General features: G+C 37.0%; 1 protein-coding gene across 1 annotated transcript in view; it reads right to left on the reverse strand.

Annotated features, from left to right (window-relative positions):
- Pp2A-29B (Protein phosphatase PP2A regulatory subunit A) overlaps window positions 1-18,149 on the reverse strand; it is a 134,843-nt gene that overhangs the window by 25,652 nt on the left and 91,042 nt on the right. Inside the window, exon 11 of the mRNA XM_090381602.1 lies at window positions 15,752-15,812. Coding sequence (XP_090237728.1) covers window positions 15,752-15,812 — 61 coding nt within the window. The remainder of the gene's footprint in view (window positions 1-15,751; window positions 15,813-18,149) is intronic.

The raw sequence follows: 18,149 nt of genomic DNA on the forward strand, positions 1-18,149 counted from the left end.
TTTAAAAAATGTTGCATCACCAATGCTCTCGATGGCTCAGAAGGTGATATATTATGGGATAATGAAGATAATGACGGCTCAGAAAAATCTGACCCTGAACGTGAAGTAGACCCTGATATTGATTCAGATGCAGATATCGATGGCTCATAAGATTCAGAAGGAAGTGATGAATAACATACCTACTGAGAAATACTAGTACACCTAATTCTGTTTTTACACGATAGATACGTTCCTGAAAAATACGTGTAAAAAAATACATTGTATTTATGGAAGAAAAGAAGATTGGTTCCGGATCTAAAAAATCAGTAAAAATAATTTTTGAAAAAACACATAAAAATATTCTTTTTAAGCTTATTATTTTATTTCAACAAAATACACATGTAATAATATGTAATGAAAATGTATTAAAGTAAATTTGTATGCATATGAAATTAATTCTTCATGAACAAAAAAAATCTGTTTTACACATAAAAAAATTTTATTCATTTTCACTTTCTGATAATAAATGGCGCGTACGTTTGCGTACGACTGGAATATCACTGCTATCACTAGAAATGTTGTGGACATCGTCTTCTTCCTCTAGTAATGAAATTCTTTCTGTGATCTCTTGAGCAAAATCAGCACGAGTCTCCTCTGGTGCTGATGTTTCACCGGTTTTACGAACGAATTCAGTTATTAATCGTTGTGTTCGTGTTTTGGTTAGGCCGTTATATAATTCTCTGTAAGAGGCTGTCAACAATTTCAGTTCAAGTTGAAACTTCTCAGCGCGTTCCTCATTAGGGTCATGTTTGACAAAATGATTACCTAATTTTCTGGCCAGTTCCAGACCTTATTTTATTAAATCTGCATTTAGAACAGGATCATTTTCTTCATTATCACTACGTTCTGTGGGATAAGGAATCCCAAGGACAATCTCTAATATTTCATCTTCACTTAGGGCTTTGTCGGTTAACAATTCATCAATATCTTCAAACGATAGATCATCGAATCCTTCTCCACCAATTTTGTGTGACATTGTAATGATGTTGGGAAATGCGGTCGTATTAAGGATGATGGCTTTGTCGGTTAACAATTCATCAATATCTTCAAACGATAGATCATCGAATCCTTCTCCACCAATTTTGTGTGTCATTGTAATGATGTTGGGAAATGCGGTCGTATTAAGGATGATGGGATCTTTGCTTTTTACACATTGTGGCCAAACCGCTTTCCAACACGCATTTAAAGTTGCTGGTTTTAATTCAGTTAACGCTAATCCAACTTGATTGATACAATCCATAATTGAGAATTTCTTCCACACATTAATGACTGTTAGTGTTTCATCATTCAGTTTGTCCAAAACGTGTTGGAATGTTCGTTTTACGTAGTATGTTTTAATTGTCGCAATTATACCTTGGTCTACCGGTTGTATCAAAGATGTAGTATTAGGTGGCAGAAATAAAATTTGTACGTTTGGGTGTTCCAAGACAGGATGGCTGGGTGCATTATCAAGAATCAGAAGAACTTTAAATTCGAGACCTTTCAAATTCATATAACGTCTGACTTCTGGGACGAAACATTTGTTGAACCATTCTATAAAGATAGCAGTAGTCACCCAGGCCTTCTTGTTTGCCATCCAGTGAACAGGCAGTTTATTGATATCTACACCTTTCATTGAACGTGGGTTTAGGGCTCGATTTACCAGCAGTGGTTTCAACATACGATCTCCTGAAGCGTTAGAGGAAAATCATAAGGTCACACGATCCTTAGCTACCTTAAAACCACCAGCAGTTTTCTGCGATTTGGCTACATACGTTCTGTTCGGCATTCGTTTCCAGAAGAAACCAGTTTCATATGCATTCCACACTTGATCAGGAGTGAATCCTCCATCTTCAATAATTTTTGCAAGTTCCTGCGAGAATACTTTAGCAGCATTCATCTGCAGATGCAGTTTCACCTTTAATTTTTATATTATGAAGAGTATTCCTTTTAAGAAACCCTGTCATCCAACCTGTACTCGCAGAAAATTCATACTTTCTGTTTAATTGAGATGAAGTGCTTGGCTCCTTTTCTTTAATCTGTCTGTAAATTCTTAGTGCTGTTTGCTTGATGGCATTTCCATCTACTGGTACTTTTTTTTGTGACTGGTCTTCTATCCATATTACCAGAGCCTTTTCCATTTTTTCCTTGACAATATCTCTTGTATATGATGATGAATTAACACTTACTTTTGTTCCAGAACATACCGACTTCCTAATGCAGCGTCATTTTTCTTAATAGTTCTTACGGTAGCTTCATGTACACCAAAATGCTTTCGTACAGACGTAGCCCCTTGTCCAGTTGCAAAACGATCTAAAATTTGAATTTTAAGTTCCAAAGAAATCGCTTTCCTTTTCATTTTGGTAATAGGCGAATTATTCGACATTATATAAGGGCTACCGAAAAATATCTCAGTTATAATTAATAAAAAAATGTATGAAAAATTTGTAAACTTACAATTTATTGACTATCGGCAAAATTAATAAATTTTTATGTGCACAAATTTCACTAAAGATTCTTTCACTTTGAAATAGAGCGTACTACTAAATGTCTTCCGAAGGTACAATGCACAAATACCGTAGATGTGCACCAAATTCAATAAAAACGTTGACGATTCATAGATATCTAGACGTACACATTGGTAAAAAAAAGCATGCGTTTCAAAACGCACACACACTAGCTGTTATCCAATCTATTGGTGCGTGTAAAATAGAAATGATACTAATATGCCACAAATTAAAAAAAAAATTTTCTTAGAATTTAGGCAAAAAAAAATTAATCGAAATCGTGTTAAATCAAAATGACTCGCGTAAAAAGAGAATGAAATTTTTATTTTGAATTCGTGCTAAATCAAATTCGTGTAAACAAAGTTCGTGCAAAAACAGAATTAGGTGTATTATTGTTGTTAGTAAATTGAATTCGATTATAATAAAAATATTTGTTACATTTATTCTAGTGTTTTATTTTATTTATTTATTTTTTCTTAGAATCAAAGCTTTTTTTCTGAAATTAAGGTGCATCTTACAGTCGACGGCATCTTAGAATCGAAGAAATATGGTATATGAAAACAACCTTGGTAAAAAAAACAAAAAAAAAAAGTATATATGAGTACTCTAGTTCATTTTCTTGTTTCAGTGGCATGCATTAATAAAAACAGTTTCAACAGTTTCTCCTCCTCTGTTATTTCAAAGACCTTTGTATTATTTACTCGAGTCAGTTTTTTCCTTTCCTTTCCTACATCTATATCAAGTGTACATCTTACCATTCTGTGATCACTTCCAACATTTACCTTATTCAGGACGGTAACATCATTCACAATATATCTTCTGTTAGTGAGGATGAAGTCGATTTCATTAGTTGTTAATCCATTTGGACTCTTCCATGTCCACTTTCTGTTCACCCTTTTCTTGAAAAAAGTGTTCATTACTGACATTCCTTGAGATTCTGCAAATTCCACAAGTCTTTCACCTCTTTTATTTCTTTCACCAATTCCAAAATTTCCTATAGTTCCTCTTTCTGTGCTGTTTTGCCTTTTTCCAACCTCAGCATTGAAGTCGCCCATAATAATAGTGTAGTGGGTTTTCTGCTCATCTAGAAGGCTCTCAATTTCAGTGTACATTTCTTCAACCTCTTCATCATCATGGCTCGATGTTGGTGCATAAATCATTATAATCTTTAGCTTGTACCTCTTAGAAATCTTGAGTAATAGTCTTGTTGTTGCAGTAGCATGCTCTAATTTCTGTCATTAACCACCCTGACAACCTTTCTAACATCCATTTTTGTTTATTTTTATGCTTATTTGTTTCCAAGTGTCTAATTATATTGCATTTCCCAACACTTAAAATTGAAAAGACAGATCAACATAGACACACAAAATAAAAACAAGTTACTTTGTATTTCGTTGACAACTTATTGGAGGATATTAATTAGTTCCGTAACACACGCATGCACGCACACAGTGAAAGTTACAGATAATACAGAGAACAAGATATGCTGCCTTGCAAGTTCTAAATATTGTATGACCGGTAGAGGAGCACAAAAAGATGATATTGTACAAGTTAGCACTAATGACATTTTGAGTAGGAAACAATTACACAGCAATGGTGAGTCATGAGTTAGGATTGATGATTGAAAGTGTCTGAAATTTCCAAGAAGTGATAGGAAAGAGTACATGATAGAGCCATGTCAATCAATTCAGATCTAGAAAGAAGTGCAAGGTTCATGGGGTGAGAATTTTTTTCATACAGGGCTGTGCTTGCTAACAGGAGAGTGTTTCTACAGGGATGGGATACACTTAAATAGAGGGGGGGGTGCAAGAATATTTGCTGATGCTATCGAAGCAGGATTAGGTAGGTAGGAAAAATGCTAGCCTACAGGAGTACACAGACTAATATATTAAATTGTATCTGAAAGCAGAGGTGAAAGTGATTTTTGCACTGCTTCTATTAGAACATGCAGCAGCCTGGAAAGCAAGGTGGTGGGGATTTCAAGACCTGCTGAGCGTCCTCACAGAACAAGCAAATACACGGGTTCTGTTAGGGTTACCAAAAGTAAACACAGCTGTATACTTGTATGTACACTAATGCTGGGAGCACAGTAAATAAATTTGAAAAGAACTGATCAAATCATCATATGCAGACATTATGGGGATAACAGACATGGTGTCCCTCATATAATGGATATGAGGGACACTTTCGAGGCTACAGACCAGTAAAGCTCCTGGAGTTGATGGAATATACCCTATAATCTTAAGAGAGGCGGCAAGCGAGTGCATTGAACCATTGAGGCTAATTATGCGAGCATCATTAGACTCTGGGGAGATTCCCTTGGATTGGAAAAGTGCAAATGTATCTCCCATACATAAGGGTGGCTCTAAAAGTGAAGTTGGAAATTATCGACCTGTCAGTCTGACTTCAGTAGTAGGGAAAATCATGGAGGCAATGATCAAGGGTGGAATTCAGGATCATTTGGATCGAATTGAAATTCTCAATGATACTCAGCATGGTTTTGTAAAGGGAAAATCATGTTTAACAAATCTGGTTCGCTATTTCGAAAGGGTCACTCACGAGCTGGATTTAGGGAATAATTTCGACATTGTTTATTTAGATTTCAGCAAAGCTTTTGACTCAGTCCCACATGAGCGGCTGCTTTATAAGCTGGAACAGGTTGGAATCACTGGGAAAATCCTTAGATGGATAGAAGGATGGCTTCAGGGCAGGAGGCAGAGGGTTGTGATAAATGGCTATTCCTCAGATTGGGTTGATGTAAGAAGTGGGGTTCCCCAAGGATCAGTATTAGGACCACTGTTGTTTTTAATTTTCATAAACGACATTGATGAAGGGATAGAGGGCGTGATGTCTAAATTTGCAGATGATGTTAAAATTGGGAGAGTAGTTAATGATCACTGTCAAGCTGAGCTTCTTCAGAGAGACCTAGATAGACTTCAGGAATGGTCAGAAAAATGGCAGCTGTGCTTTAATCCAACAAAGTGTAAGGTATTACACCTGGGAAACAGTAATCCCAAAAAAACTTATTCACTTGGTGGAGTTCAACTAAAGCCAGTACTGGAGGAAAGGGACTTGGGTGTTACGATACGGTCAGACATGAAATTCTCTGAGCATTGTAAACAGGTTGCAAGGAAGGCCCATGGTGTCCTATCGATGATCTATCGAACTTTTGCAAGTAGAGATAGGGACGTGATAATCCCATTATATAAGGCTTATGTTAGACCACACTTGGAATACTGTGTTCAAGTATGGAGACCGCACCTGAAGAAAGACATTGAGCTTCTTGAAAGGGTGCAAAGAAGGGTAACTCGCCTGGTGAGATCGGCAAAGGGGCGTCCTTATGAAGAAAGACTTCGAATATGTGGGTTGCAGAGTTTGGAAACTAGACACCTTAGAGGAGATTTGATTGAGGTGTTTAAGGCTCTGAGAGGCATCAGTAAAATGAATGAGGACAAAATTTTCAAGATTATAAATGATGCTAGAACTAGGGGACATAAATTCAAGTTACGGGGGGAAATGTTTAGATTGGACTGCAGGAAGTTCTATTTTAGCCAGCGAGTTATAAATTACTGGAATAAGTTACCTTCATGGGTGGTAGAGGCCGACAGTTTGGGGAAATTCAAAGGTCATCTGGATAGTACTTTCGGGTAAGGGAAGCGCATAGGATGATAGGTTTAATTTCCTTTTTATTTATTTTTTATTTTATTTTTTTTATTTATTAATTATTATTATTTAGTTATTTATTTATTTTTTGTTTTTATCATTGTTTTGTTCGGATTTTTTTTTTTTTTTTTTGGCTGGTGCAGCATAAGCCATAGGCTTTCTTGCACCATGCGGCCGTTACTAATACTAATACTAATATAGAATTTGAATATGGGGAGTACAATGTATACAGAAAGGACAAGAGGGGGGTTTATGCTTTTAGTTAAGAGGCACATAAAATCTAAGGGAATGCATCTAGTGGGCCTTTATGGCCAGTGCAGTATTGATCAGTTTGGTGTGACACAAGCACTGGGGAAAACAAAAATGAGGGTAGTAATGTGTTACAGTTCTAAAGACTGTGACGAGCACAATGAACAACTGTAGAGACATATAGGGGCAGGTAATTACAGAATGTCTTATAATGAGGAACTTTTAACTCTCCATATATTGACTAACCTTGTTGGCTGGTCACTCACACAATAGCAAGACTTTTGTGGATTTATTAGATGTTTCCTACACCAGCATGTTAGAAATTAAACAAAAGAAAGTGATTTGATTATCAGCAGTTACCCTTCATATATTAAGAATCTGCAGATAAAAAAGCCCCATTATGTAGCAGTAATCAATGTACTGATATGGGATTTACTTAAAGTTGTAACTACTGTCAAAGGAAAGAACTTTTGCTTTAGTAAAGGTGACGACAGCAGCCTCAGATATTTTTTAAATTCTATGCAGTAGGACTAACTCATGAAATTACCAACAGCAATTCCACATGAACAGCATTCAGGGATGTTATTGTAGAAGCCACTATGCTTTTTATACCAACTAAGAGATACAATTTAAGGTAAAATGTCAGATGAACTGATGAAATTCATGAAGAAAAACATATGGGATGCATATATAAATTATCAGGTGATACAGATGCCTATAGTAGATATAAACTCATCTGCAACCTAAACAAAAATGAGATTAGGCAAGCTAAGTCAGATTATGAGAAGTCTTTAGAAAAGACTGCAAAGAAAAGCAGCAAAGACTTTACTTATGTTAACAGTAGAAGGAAGGGGTTTAATCACTAGATAAGAATGGATTATCTGTTGTTGGCCTTGCTCAAGTTGCTGACAAACCGAATGGGTACTCTGCATCTACATGAGTAGATGGGTACTCTGCATCTACATCTGCATCCTCATGCACACGTGAGGAATTTTTTTAGGACTGAAGCTAAACGCAAAAATGGTAACTGGGACAGATGAGATGCCTGACATAGTCGAGTGGTCAGGAGCATGAGTGCGGTAGCACACACTCTTTGAGTGGACTGTGGTTCAAGCCAGTGACTGCTAAATACAACTAATGTTTGTATTGATTGATTTATTTATTGTAAACTCCACTGACCTGGTCATGCCGGAGTATAAAGAAGAACATCTATACAGTTATGTTAAAGGTGGGAAAAAAGGTAAGTAAATTTTTAGCCACGATTATGAGAACATCCTTTGATTCAGGAAAGGTCCCTATGGACTGAAGATGTGCAAATTTGTCTCTAATTCAAATAGAGGGAAACGAGTAATTACAGACCTATTAGCTTGACTTCCATTCCAATAATGGAGCCACTAGTTAAAGAAGTAATAATGCAGGACCATCTAGACAGGAGTGCAGTTATACTTGCAGTCAGAGCACGGATTTGTTAAGGAGTGATTTTGTCTAACTTATATGCCTAGATACTAAGACACAGTAACAAAGGAACTGGATGCATAAAATAATTTTGACATGACATACTTGGACTTCAGAAAAGCTTTTCATACTGTTGTACATAAAAGGCAGATTGAAGCAGTATGGCATTAATGGCAACTTGCTCCTGTGGATAAAGGGATGGTTACAATGGGGAGGGTTGTTATTTGGTTTTTATGAGCATTAGCAACTAAGGCCATATTGCTCCGGGAAATGCGGTGGTCATTTCCTGACCTTTCCGCATCCTCCGTATTTGGTGGTCACGGGCTCGAACCCCAGTCTAATCAAGATGAGTGTGCTACACACTGTTGCTACTGCCCACCTGGCTACAGAGGCGCTGCTCCTGAAGAGATTTAATTGAAGTGTTCAAGGCTTTGAATGGATGGAGTAAGTGCAATGCTGATGCAATCCTTGCTTTTGCCCATACATGAAGAGACAAATTCAAATTGAGCAAGAATGGTTGTAGGCTGGATATGCAGAAATTTTCCTTCAGCTAGAGGGTGATTGTGTTGGAAAACTTCATCTGATATTGTAGAGGTGGGTTGTTTGAATAAATTCAAAGAACTAGATAAACTGTTAGAGAAGACGGAAAGGTGAAATGCGAAGTGTTGGGTTTTTTTGGCTGATGTGTGATACCACACTGTGCTTGCTTTCTTGCATCATCTGGCACTACTACTAATACCTGATGACCAATTTAGACCATTACATGATAATTCACAAAATATTTTTTTAAAACTTCCAATCTTTTTTTTTTTTTTTTTTTTGCAAAAAAGATGGAAAAAACTGTCAATCATGAGATGAACAAGGATGTCAAAATGATCTCCACTGTGAATTTACAGGTACAGTAAACCCCCGCTATTCGCGGTTTCGCGATCGCTGATTTAATATAAAATGAAACCTAAAAAAATGTGAATTTTAAAGCGCCGTGAATATTATCCGCCATAAAAAAACATGGGCCGTGGCTAAAATCATCTTTCCCGGTCAAAATAGCGCTCAGTGGGTGGGGGGAAAGGGGTGACAAAATCACGAGTGTGGATGTTTTTCGCTAATCCTTGTTCAGTATGTGTTATGCGCTTGTCATGGAAGATTTCGTCGTTTGCTTTTAATTTATATGCTTATAAATTGAATAAATTTATCAATTTATAAATTAATATGCTTACAAAAGTGATAAATCTACCGTTTTGCAGTTAAAACAGACTTTTTCGAGTGTGTTAACGGACGAAAGTGACTTTATTGTGGACAAGTTCTTTCTAACCCCTACAAAAATATGGCTACAAATAACAAGAGAAATGTGAAAATAACAAAGAAAGTGATGACATTAGCGAATGAAATTGAGTTATTAGACAAAATTTCTAATGGTGAAAGTGTCTCCTCAGTGGCAAAACATTATAAAATCAATGAGTCAACGGTACGATTAATCAAAAAATCGGAAGAAAAAATCCGCCATAGTGTCCGTGAAAACGCGTTAATTGCTTCAAAAATTTGTTCTGTAACTCGTGATGTTAAATTAGAAAAATTGGAAAACGCTTTAAATCTGTGGATAGAAGACCGAACTCAAAATAAAATTCCATTAAGTTCACTTATCATTCGTGAAAAGGCAAAACTCCTTTATCAACACTTTAGCGAAACTGGTGATAGCACTGGCGGGATAAGTTTTTTGCTAGCGAAGGTGCTGGTTTGAAAGATTTGTTTGAAATTTCTAATAAATATTACATTTAATATTAAATTGTTTCTTATTTTCATTTCGATGCCTTATGCTTGCATTTCGCTATGTACATAGTCATATTATGCAGGTACATATAATACATACATACATACATAGACAAAATTTTAGACTAGTTTTTCTTATATATTTCATACTTTGGAACGGAATCCCTTTATTACTATGGGAGCCATAACTCAGTATTCGCGACATTTCTCAGGAATGTAACCCCCGCGAATAGCGGGGGTTTACTGTACATTATAATTCAAACAAACAAGTCTTTGTCTTTTTATAATTAACATGGTCCATATAACAGAGCCTTCCATTCCCCCAAAAAAAGAAAAAGATACTGAAGGGTGGTGGAACTGCAATTAGTTTTAACACTCTCTCTTCAGAAACTATTTCCACATTATAATTATTTCTGGATGATCATATCCCTGACCAGACTTCACCATATTATCTAGATGTGAATTAAAAAAAAATAAAATCATATTTTTTACCATACACAGTGGTTATCCATTAAGAATTAAGCTTCATTTGTTGTAGATAAAAAAAAAATTGGTATTTATTACGCAGTTTTTAAACTATTAACAGATAAACATTTATATCTGAATCTTAAAGTTATAACTGGATTATGAAAAACAAGAAAAAAATATATGCATGAGCCATTAATTTTTACTGGATTTGGTAGATAGTTTTGGTCCTTGAAGCAATTAAAAGATGTCCATATGGATGAATGGATTTATCACATTTAAAACTTCAAGCATTTAACAGTTTAATTTTTACTTTTTTCATTTTAGATTCTGTTTAATTTAGTTTTTATGCATAGATAAGCATCATAATGCTATTAATATGGCCTCTCACCTACATAGCATTTCAAGCTATGTAGGTGAGATGCGCGGGTATAACCTGGGTATAATCCAGTAATCCTGGGTATAACCTCCATGCACAAGTACATGGTGGGTGACCACCCAGGTGTGAACCAACGTAAGCAGGGGTCCAGGTGTGGAGGAATGCTGCCACTCTATGTTACCAGGCAGTACTAGGTGGTAGATGACTCTCATCAACCGGTGCAATACCACAACTTTGCTTATTCGAGGCTTGAAGTGGTGGAACCCATGTTTAGTCTCTAGAGCTAAGTTCCGGTCAACCCTTCCCTATCTCTTCCATGAGGTTGGTCCTTGAGGTTGTCACAGACATTCTCTCAGATAGGCCAGACAAGCTGTACTTGCTACATGGGAGTCTAAAATGCTGATGGAACTGATACTGGGTGACACTCAAGTCAAGTGGACCCAATTTCGGCGAAGTCCGGACGGTCTATGACAGCCAAATCCTCTGCTTGCACCTTTACGATGGTGAGACTGTTAGCCGCCCCTCTATGTTACCAGGCAGTACTAGGTGGTAGATGACTCTCATCAACCGGTGCAATACCACCACTTTGCTAAGTTCCGGTCAACCCTTCCCTATCTCTTCCATCATGCAGTATGATTGATGACTTTTGAGGTTATGATGAACATTGTGGTGAGATCCAAAATTCCTTACATTTCGAGGGTACAGCTCTAAAACAGTGTTCGCAGGCCGGCCGCTAGTGAGTACGCCGGACCGAATCTATTGGTAACTCTCTAGGAGGCTTCCGGATCCTTTGCCGATTTGCTATCATCGGCAAAACACACTCTGCCAGATAGTGACTGGAGGGAGTCTGAGTAGTGTGTATGCGGGGAGCATTCTCGAGGCCACATTATGGCAAGGATCTGGATATATTCTTACCATGTGTATGCCATATCCAAAAATTTCATTACTTCATACATCATGTCCCACCCACTTTTTCTTACTATTGAATACACCATGAAGTGTCAAAATAATAGAGCTCAGCTTATCTGTGAAAAGATCTAAACATCCCAAGCACTTCCTAATTCATTTCACAAATATACGTGGTCTCAATTCCAATCTCAACGATGTCCATTTCCACTTGCAGTCTGCCAAACCCCATGTACTTTTTCTGACAGAATCCCAGTTATCGGTTGATTCAACTACTGCTCATCTCAGATGCCCAAATTATTAGCTGTATGATTCCTTTTGCCTCAAACATGGTACTTGTGCATATGTCCATTCTGATATTCCCTGTCAGAGATTTGGCAATTTGGAATCTCCTCTCTTTGATCTTCTCTGGGTTAAAATCTCTCTACCTCACTGTGTCAAATTCATCTGTTGTCTCTACTGTTTTCCCAATTCCACTAATCACTTGCAGTTCTCTGACTTCCTCTCTTTGCAAGTTGACTTTCTCCAGTCCAACTTTCCTAACAGTGAGGTAATTTTCCTTGGTGATTTTAATGTTCACAACTCCAGCTGGCTTCCGTTTTCTAGTCACACTGACCCAGCTGGTCGAAATGCTGAGGCTTTTGCAATTACTAATGACCTTGCACAGACTGTTCATTTACCTTCATCTTGCACAGACTGTTCATCAACCCTTCTAAGTACACGATCGAAGTGAGAGGTCCTTAAGGCAGTTCAGATCACAACTTGGTGATTGTCTCTTCTCCAATGGAGCCTTTATCTCACGGCTATTCCCAACCTCGTGTTGTTTGGCATTAGAAGAATGCAAAATGGGATGACCCGCGAGATTTCTTTTCCTTTGTCGGATTACTGTTTCAAAACTTCTGATGTCAGCGTTTGCTCAGATCATGTCAGTGAAATTATTCTTGCAGGAACGGAATCCTTTATCACACACTCCACTTTAAAATCTCGTCCTTTATGTAAACCTTGGTTTTACAATAAATGTGCTAAGGCTGTTCAAGAGAAGGATGTTGCACATCGTAATTGGCTTGTTTCTAATTCTTCAGTTTCATTTTCTGCCTACACCAAAGCTCGCACCAATTGTAAAGCAGTTATTAATCAGTCCAAACTAGAGTTTGAACAATCTAAGAGTAGAAAACTTGCTTCTTGCCCTAATGGTAGCCGAGCATTCTGGTCTCTTGACAAAGCTATTGGCCGCAACTTTTGCCCATCTTTGATCCCACCTCTGTCCAAACCAGATGGTTCTGTTATCACTTCAGCCAAGGATAAAGCTGACCTGCTAGCATCCCATTTTTCTTCCAACTCATGTATTAATGATCTTGGTAAAACACCTCCCACCATTCCCAACATGCTCCATTCAATGCCTCCTGTGGTCTTCTGTCAAAAGGATGTCAGAAGGATTTTGAAAAATCTTGATGCTAAGGATGTCAGAAGGATTTTGATGAATCTTGATGCTAAGAAAGCTCCAGGTCCCAATAGTATTTCTCCACTTGTTCTCAAAACCTGTGCTCCTGAACTTACTCCTATTCTTTGCCACCTTTTTTCAATTTCTTATTCCAAAGGTGTTTTTCCTTCTGCTTGGAAATTTGCTCATATCCAGCCAGTTCCTAAAAAGGGGTGACAAATCCCTCCCATCCAATTATCATCCCATTGCAATTACTTCTACTCTTTCTCAAGTAATGGAGAAATCAATTAACCGCCAACTCTTAAACTACCTAAAAACCTTCCATCTGATCAACGATCGCCAGTATGGATTCCGTCAGTGTTGATCCACTGGTGATATTCTGGCTTATTTACTAATTTATGGACGAATTCAATGGAAAAGGTTGGTGAAACACAAGCAGTTGCTCTTGACGTCTGAAAGGCTTTTGATCGTGTTTGGCATAAAGGTCTTCTAAACAAGCTTCCATCTTATGGTTTGCCAACTGTTTTCAGTAATTGGTTATCCAGTTTTCTCTCTGATCGTTCACCGAGAGTGATGGCACTCTGTCTTCTAACTTCTCCACTAATGCCAGTGTCTCCCAAGTTTCAGTTCTTTCCCCCACTCTTTTCCTCTTGTATATTAATGACCTTCTTCCATTGACTGGAAATCTTATCCATAGTTTTGCCGATGATAGCACATTGCATTCCACTTTCCATTTTGAGAAACCTTGCCCTGCTCAATCAGCTTCAATTTCTCAAAAACCTGCTACCAATTCCTTAAATGCCAATCTCTAGGTAATTCTCCAGTGGGGCAAAGACAACTTAGTTGATTTCAACCCTTCTAAAACTCAGTCTTGTCTTATATCTCGCAAAAAAGGATTCTTCTGCTACTATGCTTATCTTTAGTGACACTCCGATTTCTAGGCAAAATGATATATCTCTTTTGGGGATTACCCTGACTTATAATCTCTCTTGGCACATGCACATCACAAATATTGCTTCCTCTTCATCTAAAAAACTTGGTTTTTTCTTTCGCTCTTGGCATTACTTTTCTTCCAAACAGCTGTTCACTCTGTATAAATCGCAAATCCGCCCTGCCATGGAATATTGTTCCCACATCTGGGGTGGTGCCCCCAAAACCTCTCTCAGGCTTCTTGATTCACTTCAGAATCTCTCCACTCGCTGTCTCATAGATGTACTGTTTCTGCCGGATGCCTCTTCTACAGATATTCCATTGGCACTGTTCTTCTGAACTGGCTCTATAATTCCTGCTCTCTCTTTCAAAATGGTCCAAACACGTGCCCCACCAGCTAACATCCATTTACTGTCCAACTTCAAACTCACAGAACTAACTTTTCATCTTCCTCGTTTATTCATTAAACTGCTGTTTTCTGGAACAACCTTCCTTCATACGTATTTTCTGAAAATTACAGTCTACAGAAGTTGAAGTCCAATGTAACAAATATCTTCTTTCGTCTTCTCAACCTCCAACCCAAGCACGGTACTAAGTACCATAGGTTCTAATACCTCTTGTTTTTGGGGTTTACATAAAAAAACAAAAAAAAAAAAAAAAAACTAGATAAATATGTTACTTTTCCCACAGCACACAAAAGAACAGTGCAATTCTTAAATTTTTGCATTAATAACAAGGGTTAAAATATTGGCTACTCATAACTGATCTTATTTTCCATCTTCATAATGTGAAACAAACTTTACTAGTTCTATTTATTCTACTCTATTCAACATTTGAACACCCTTCCAACTAGTGATAGGCATAATTGAATAATTAATAATCAATTTCCTAGGCACCAGCGAGGTGATCTGATAGAGGTGTACAAAGCCTTGAATGGTTTGAGCATGCTCAATGCTGATGGGATTCTTCCTCTTGCTCAGAATAATCACCTGAGAGGGCATAACTTCAGATTGAGGAAAGACAGATGTAGGATAGATGTGCGGAAATTTGCCTTTAGCCAGCGGGTGGTTGGCAGGTGGAACAGACTTCCATCCCTTGTCGTGGAAGTTGATAGCCTAAATAAGTTTAAGGCTCAGCTGGACAGGTATTTCGAACGAACAGATGGGTGAAGTGGTTATTTTTTATTTATTTTACTTTATTTTTTTTTTTGGCTGATGCTGCATAAGCTTGCTTTCTTGCATCAAATACCTCTACTAATGCTAATGCTAATTTTAAAATTGGTAATGGGGAGTGGAATGAAAGTGGAGAGATTTGATCTGATGTTATCGAAACTAAAGATAAACTGCTGTCGGACAATAATTCCACTCTAGTCTCTCCGCCACCTAAACACACACACACAGTGTCCATAACACCGGATCAAATCCCTCTATTGTCATTTTTTTATTTCCTTCTCAAGTTACTGAGACCCAACTGCTGGTATCTAATCAGCATCAACAAAAGAGTGAAAACCTTATTGTACTTAACATAACCAGTATTTTAAGATTAAGTATCAGTAACCAGGTTAAACTTGAGGCAGGCAAAGAAAGATGCATGGTATGTTTGTCTGTTTAACTGTGAATTAAGATCTACTTCAACAGTTTGTGTAATTACCATGTGTATAAAAAAACAGAGAGAGAAAAAAAAAAAGAGAAAAAAAAAGTGCAATTTAAAAAGACAACATATTATGATAAAATGAAGGATTTGTTTGATAATACTGTATTTCCGGTAGAAATCACATTCGCAGAATTATGCCCAATTAAAAATATCATGCTCATTTCACATCATTTATAAAAAAAATAAAATAAAATGGATACTTCAAAATAATTATAATGCTCTTTCAGCTTCAAATAATCTAAGTTGTACTGTATTTATTTGCATAAAACTTTGCTAAAACACACTTCTTAAGATATTTATTCATTAATTTTTGCTTACCATGATCAACTAGCCATGTCATGCACAACGTATTTAATTTTTCATCAAAAAACTCAACACCCTGAAATAAAATGAAAGCAAAGAACTGCATTACTTAAAAATTCCAGAAATTATCAAAATTAAATGAATATTATACAGAGCAAGAGTGGGAAACGGAAGATTTTCAAACTCAATAATTAAATAAAGAATCTGTATTTGATAAATTATAAATATGCCATCTTACAGTATATAGAATGCCATTTATGTTTTGAAGTTGATATCCTCAAGGTGTTCAAAAATGTCATGTGCCATCTCAGTACAGACTTTGGGTTATGCGCATCTTTGTTGAACACACGTAAATTGACTTTTAACCGTGACAATAGATTTTCTCTCTACAAACCACACCACTGCCTGCACTTTCTCTTGCACTGACATCATTTTTACACAAATAACAGCGGTGCTGCAGCCTTGGTCACAACTTGCTTCAAAACATCAACAATGAAACTTCTGTATCCCCTGCTACTGACTCCCTTACATACAACATATGAATTTTAACCAACTTGCAAAATCAGGACATTCAAAAGGGACACCCTGTAGATTTTATAGGACTGACAGGCAATGATTATTAATGAGAAGTGCTGATTTGGCTGTGGTGTCAGCCAAATCATCTTCCCTAATCCGAATATGGCTAGGAATCCAACAGAAGCAAATATCAAATTTATGTTCATAAGGAGAACATATCTTCTGCTGAACCTGAGACAGGACTGGATGAGAATTGTATCTCAAAGATAAGGCCTGTAATACACTCAAAGAATTGGAATATATAATAAACCTTTGCTATCTTCAAGTTCTGATGTAATCCAAGGCTAACTCTATAGCATGCAGCTCTACGTGTATATGCTGGATTCAAGGAGACTCTGCTCGGATATAATAGTGTCTGGAAAGACAGCAGCAGATCCTATACATGATTCTGACTTCGAGCCATCTATGTAAACCGGCAAGAAGTCAGAGTGTTCAGCCTGGAATGCTGAAGAGAGTTGCAAGTAGACAGATGGAGTATCTGACTTTATCCGGTGCTTAAGGGAAAAGTCACATGGTGGAATGTGGGCATGCCAGGGTGGAAGGGTTTGTTTCGGTGTTTTAGAAACCTTGTTTACCACAATATGCAAATATTGGGGTAGTGCTTGGACACAAATACCAAAAGGACGATTGGCAGTGCAAATCTGAATCAAATTTGGACTGCCAATTAATTGCTCAATTAAATGCAGAATTTTTTGAATCATTTGCCAAAATTTGATCTTAAAAAAGTCACAGTCTCTCAAGCAGTGTGTGTTTTTGTACCATTTGTTGGATTACCTACAAGCTCTGGAACTATAGACAATCTACGACAGCAGCACCATCTTCATCTTTGAAGAAGGACCAATGATCCTTTCAGACATACCACCACACCAAACTGTAAAGTGAACTGTAAGGTGAATTTGTTGCTGGTGAACTATTCTTGGATATTACAAATACCCCAGATTTTGCAGTTTTGCTTATTGACGAAACCATTTAAATGAAAATGAGCCTCATTACCAGTTTGTGAATGAATTCGTCATCTTCTCTAGCGAATTCTTGAAAAGCAACTACATATTATAAGTGCTGAACCTGATCTGTTGGCTTCAGTTCATGCACCAATTGCAGCTAGATTCGAAAAACAGGGGTCTGTAGCTGATTTGCCATTAAGCAGAAGACCACAAGGGAGCCATTCTGATATAACATGGAGCAAGTATGGGAAAGTGTCTAAGATCCACAAGAATCCACTAAAAAATGAGGATGGGATATTTTTTGTGGCAAATCTGCTACAGACCCCTCTTTTTGGAATTGTGTAATGAGACAACAAATCATGGATTCTAATGGCAATGATCTAACTTTGTCTTTGATAAGCTATCTGCATTTGAATAACTGAGTATTGGTCTGCAAAATAAAATTCAATGACCTTGGTATGTTGCTCAATCATGTAAGTCTCCATTATTAAATTCCAAGAACTTCTTTATCTGCAAAAAAAAAAAAAAAAAAAAAAAAAAATATAGAAAAAAGGTTAAAATTTTTTTAAAACCCCTTCATGACTTTTGGCTCACCCTGTATAATACTTTTAAGTATGTGAAACTAAGCATTTTCTTTTTCTTTTTCTCTCTCTCTCTCTCTCTCTCTCTCTCTCTCTCTCTCTCTCTCTCTCTCTCTCTCTCTCTCTCTCTCTCTCTCTCTCTCTGTGGTGATTGTTTTTAACAAATTGTATTTATTATCCATTTAAACTGCTTTTTCCAACAACTGATCATAATTCCCCTTTTTTTCACAATGATGCATATGTATCAATACAGAAGAAAATTGATAAACACATCTTTTGTTTGAAAATGCCAAATATTTGAATGTTACCATT

This window comes from Mastigoproctus giganteus, chromosome 9 (assembly GCF_048544385.1).
Source record: "Mastigoproctus giganteus isolate SK-2022 chromosome 9, ASM4854438v1, whole genome shotgun sequence".
Classification (NCBI taxonomy): Eukaryota; Metazoa; Arthropoda; class Arachnida; order Uropygi; family Thelyphonidae; genus Mastigoproctus; species Mastigoproctus giganteus.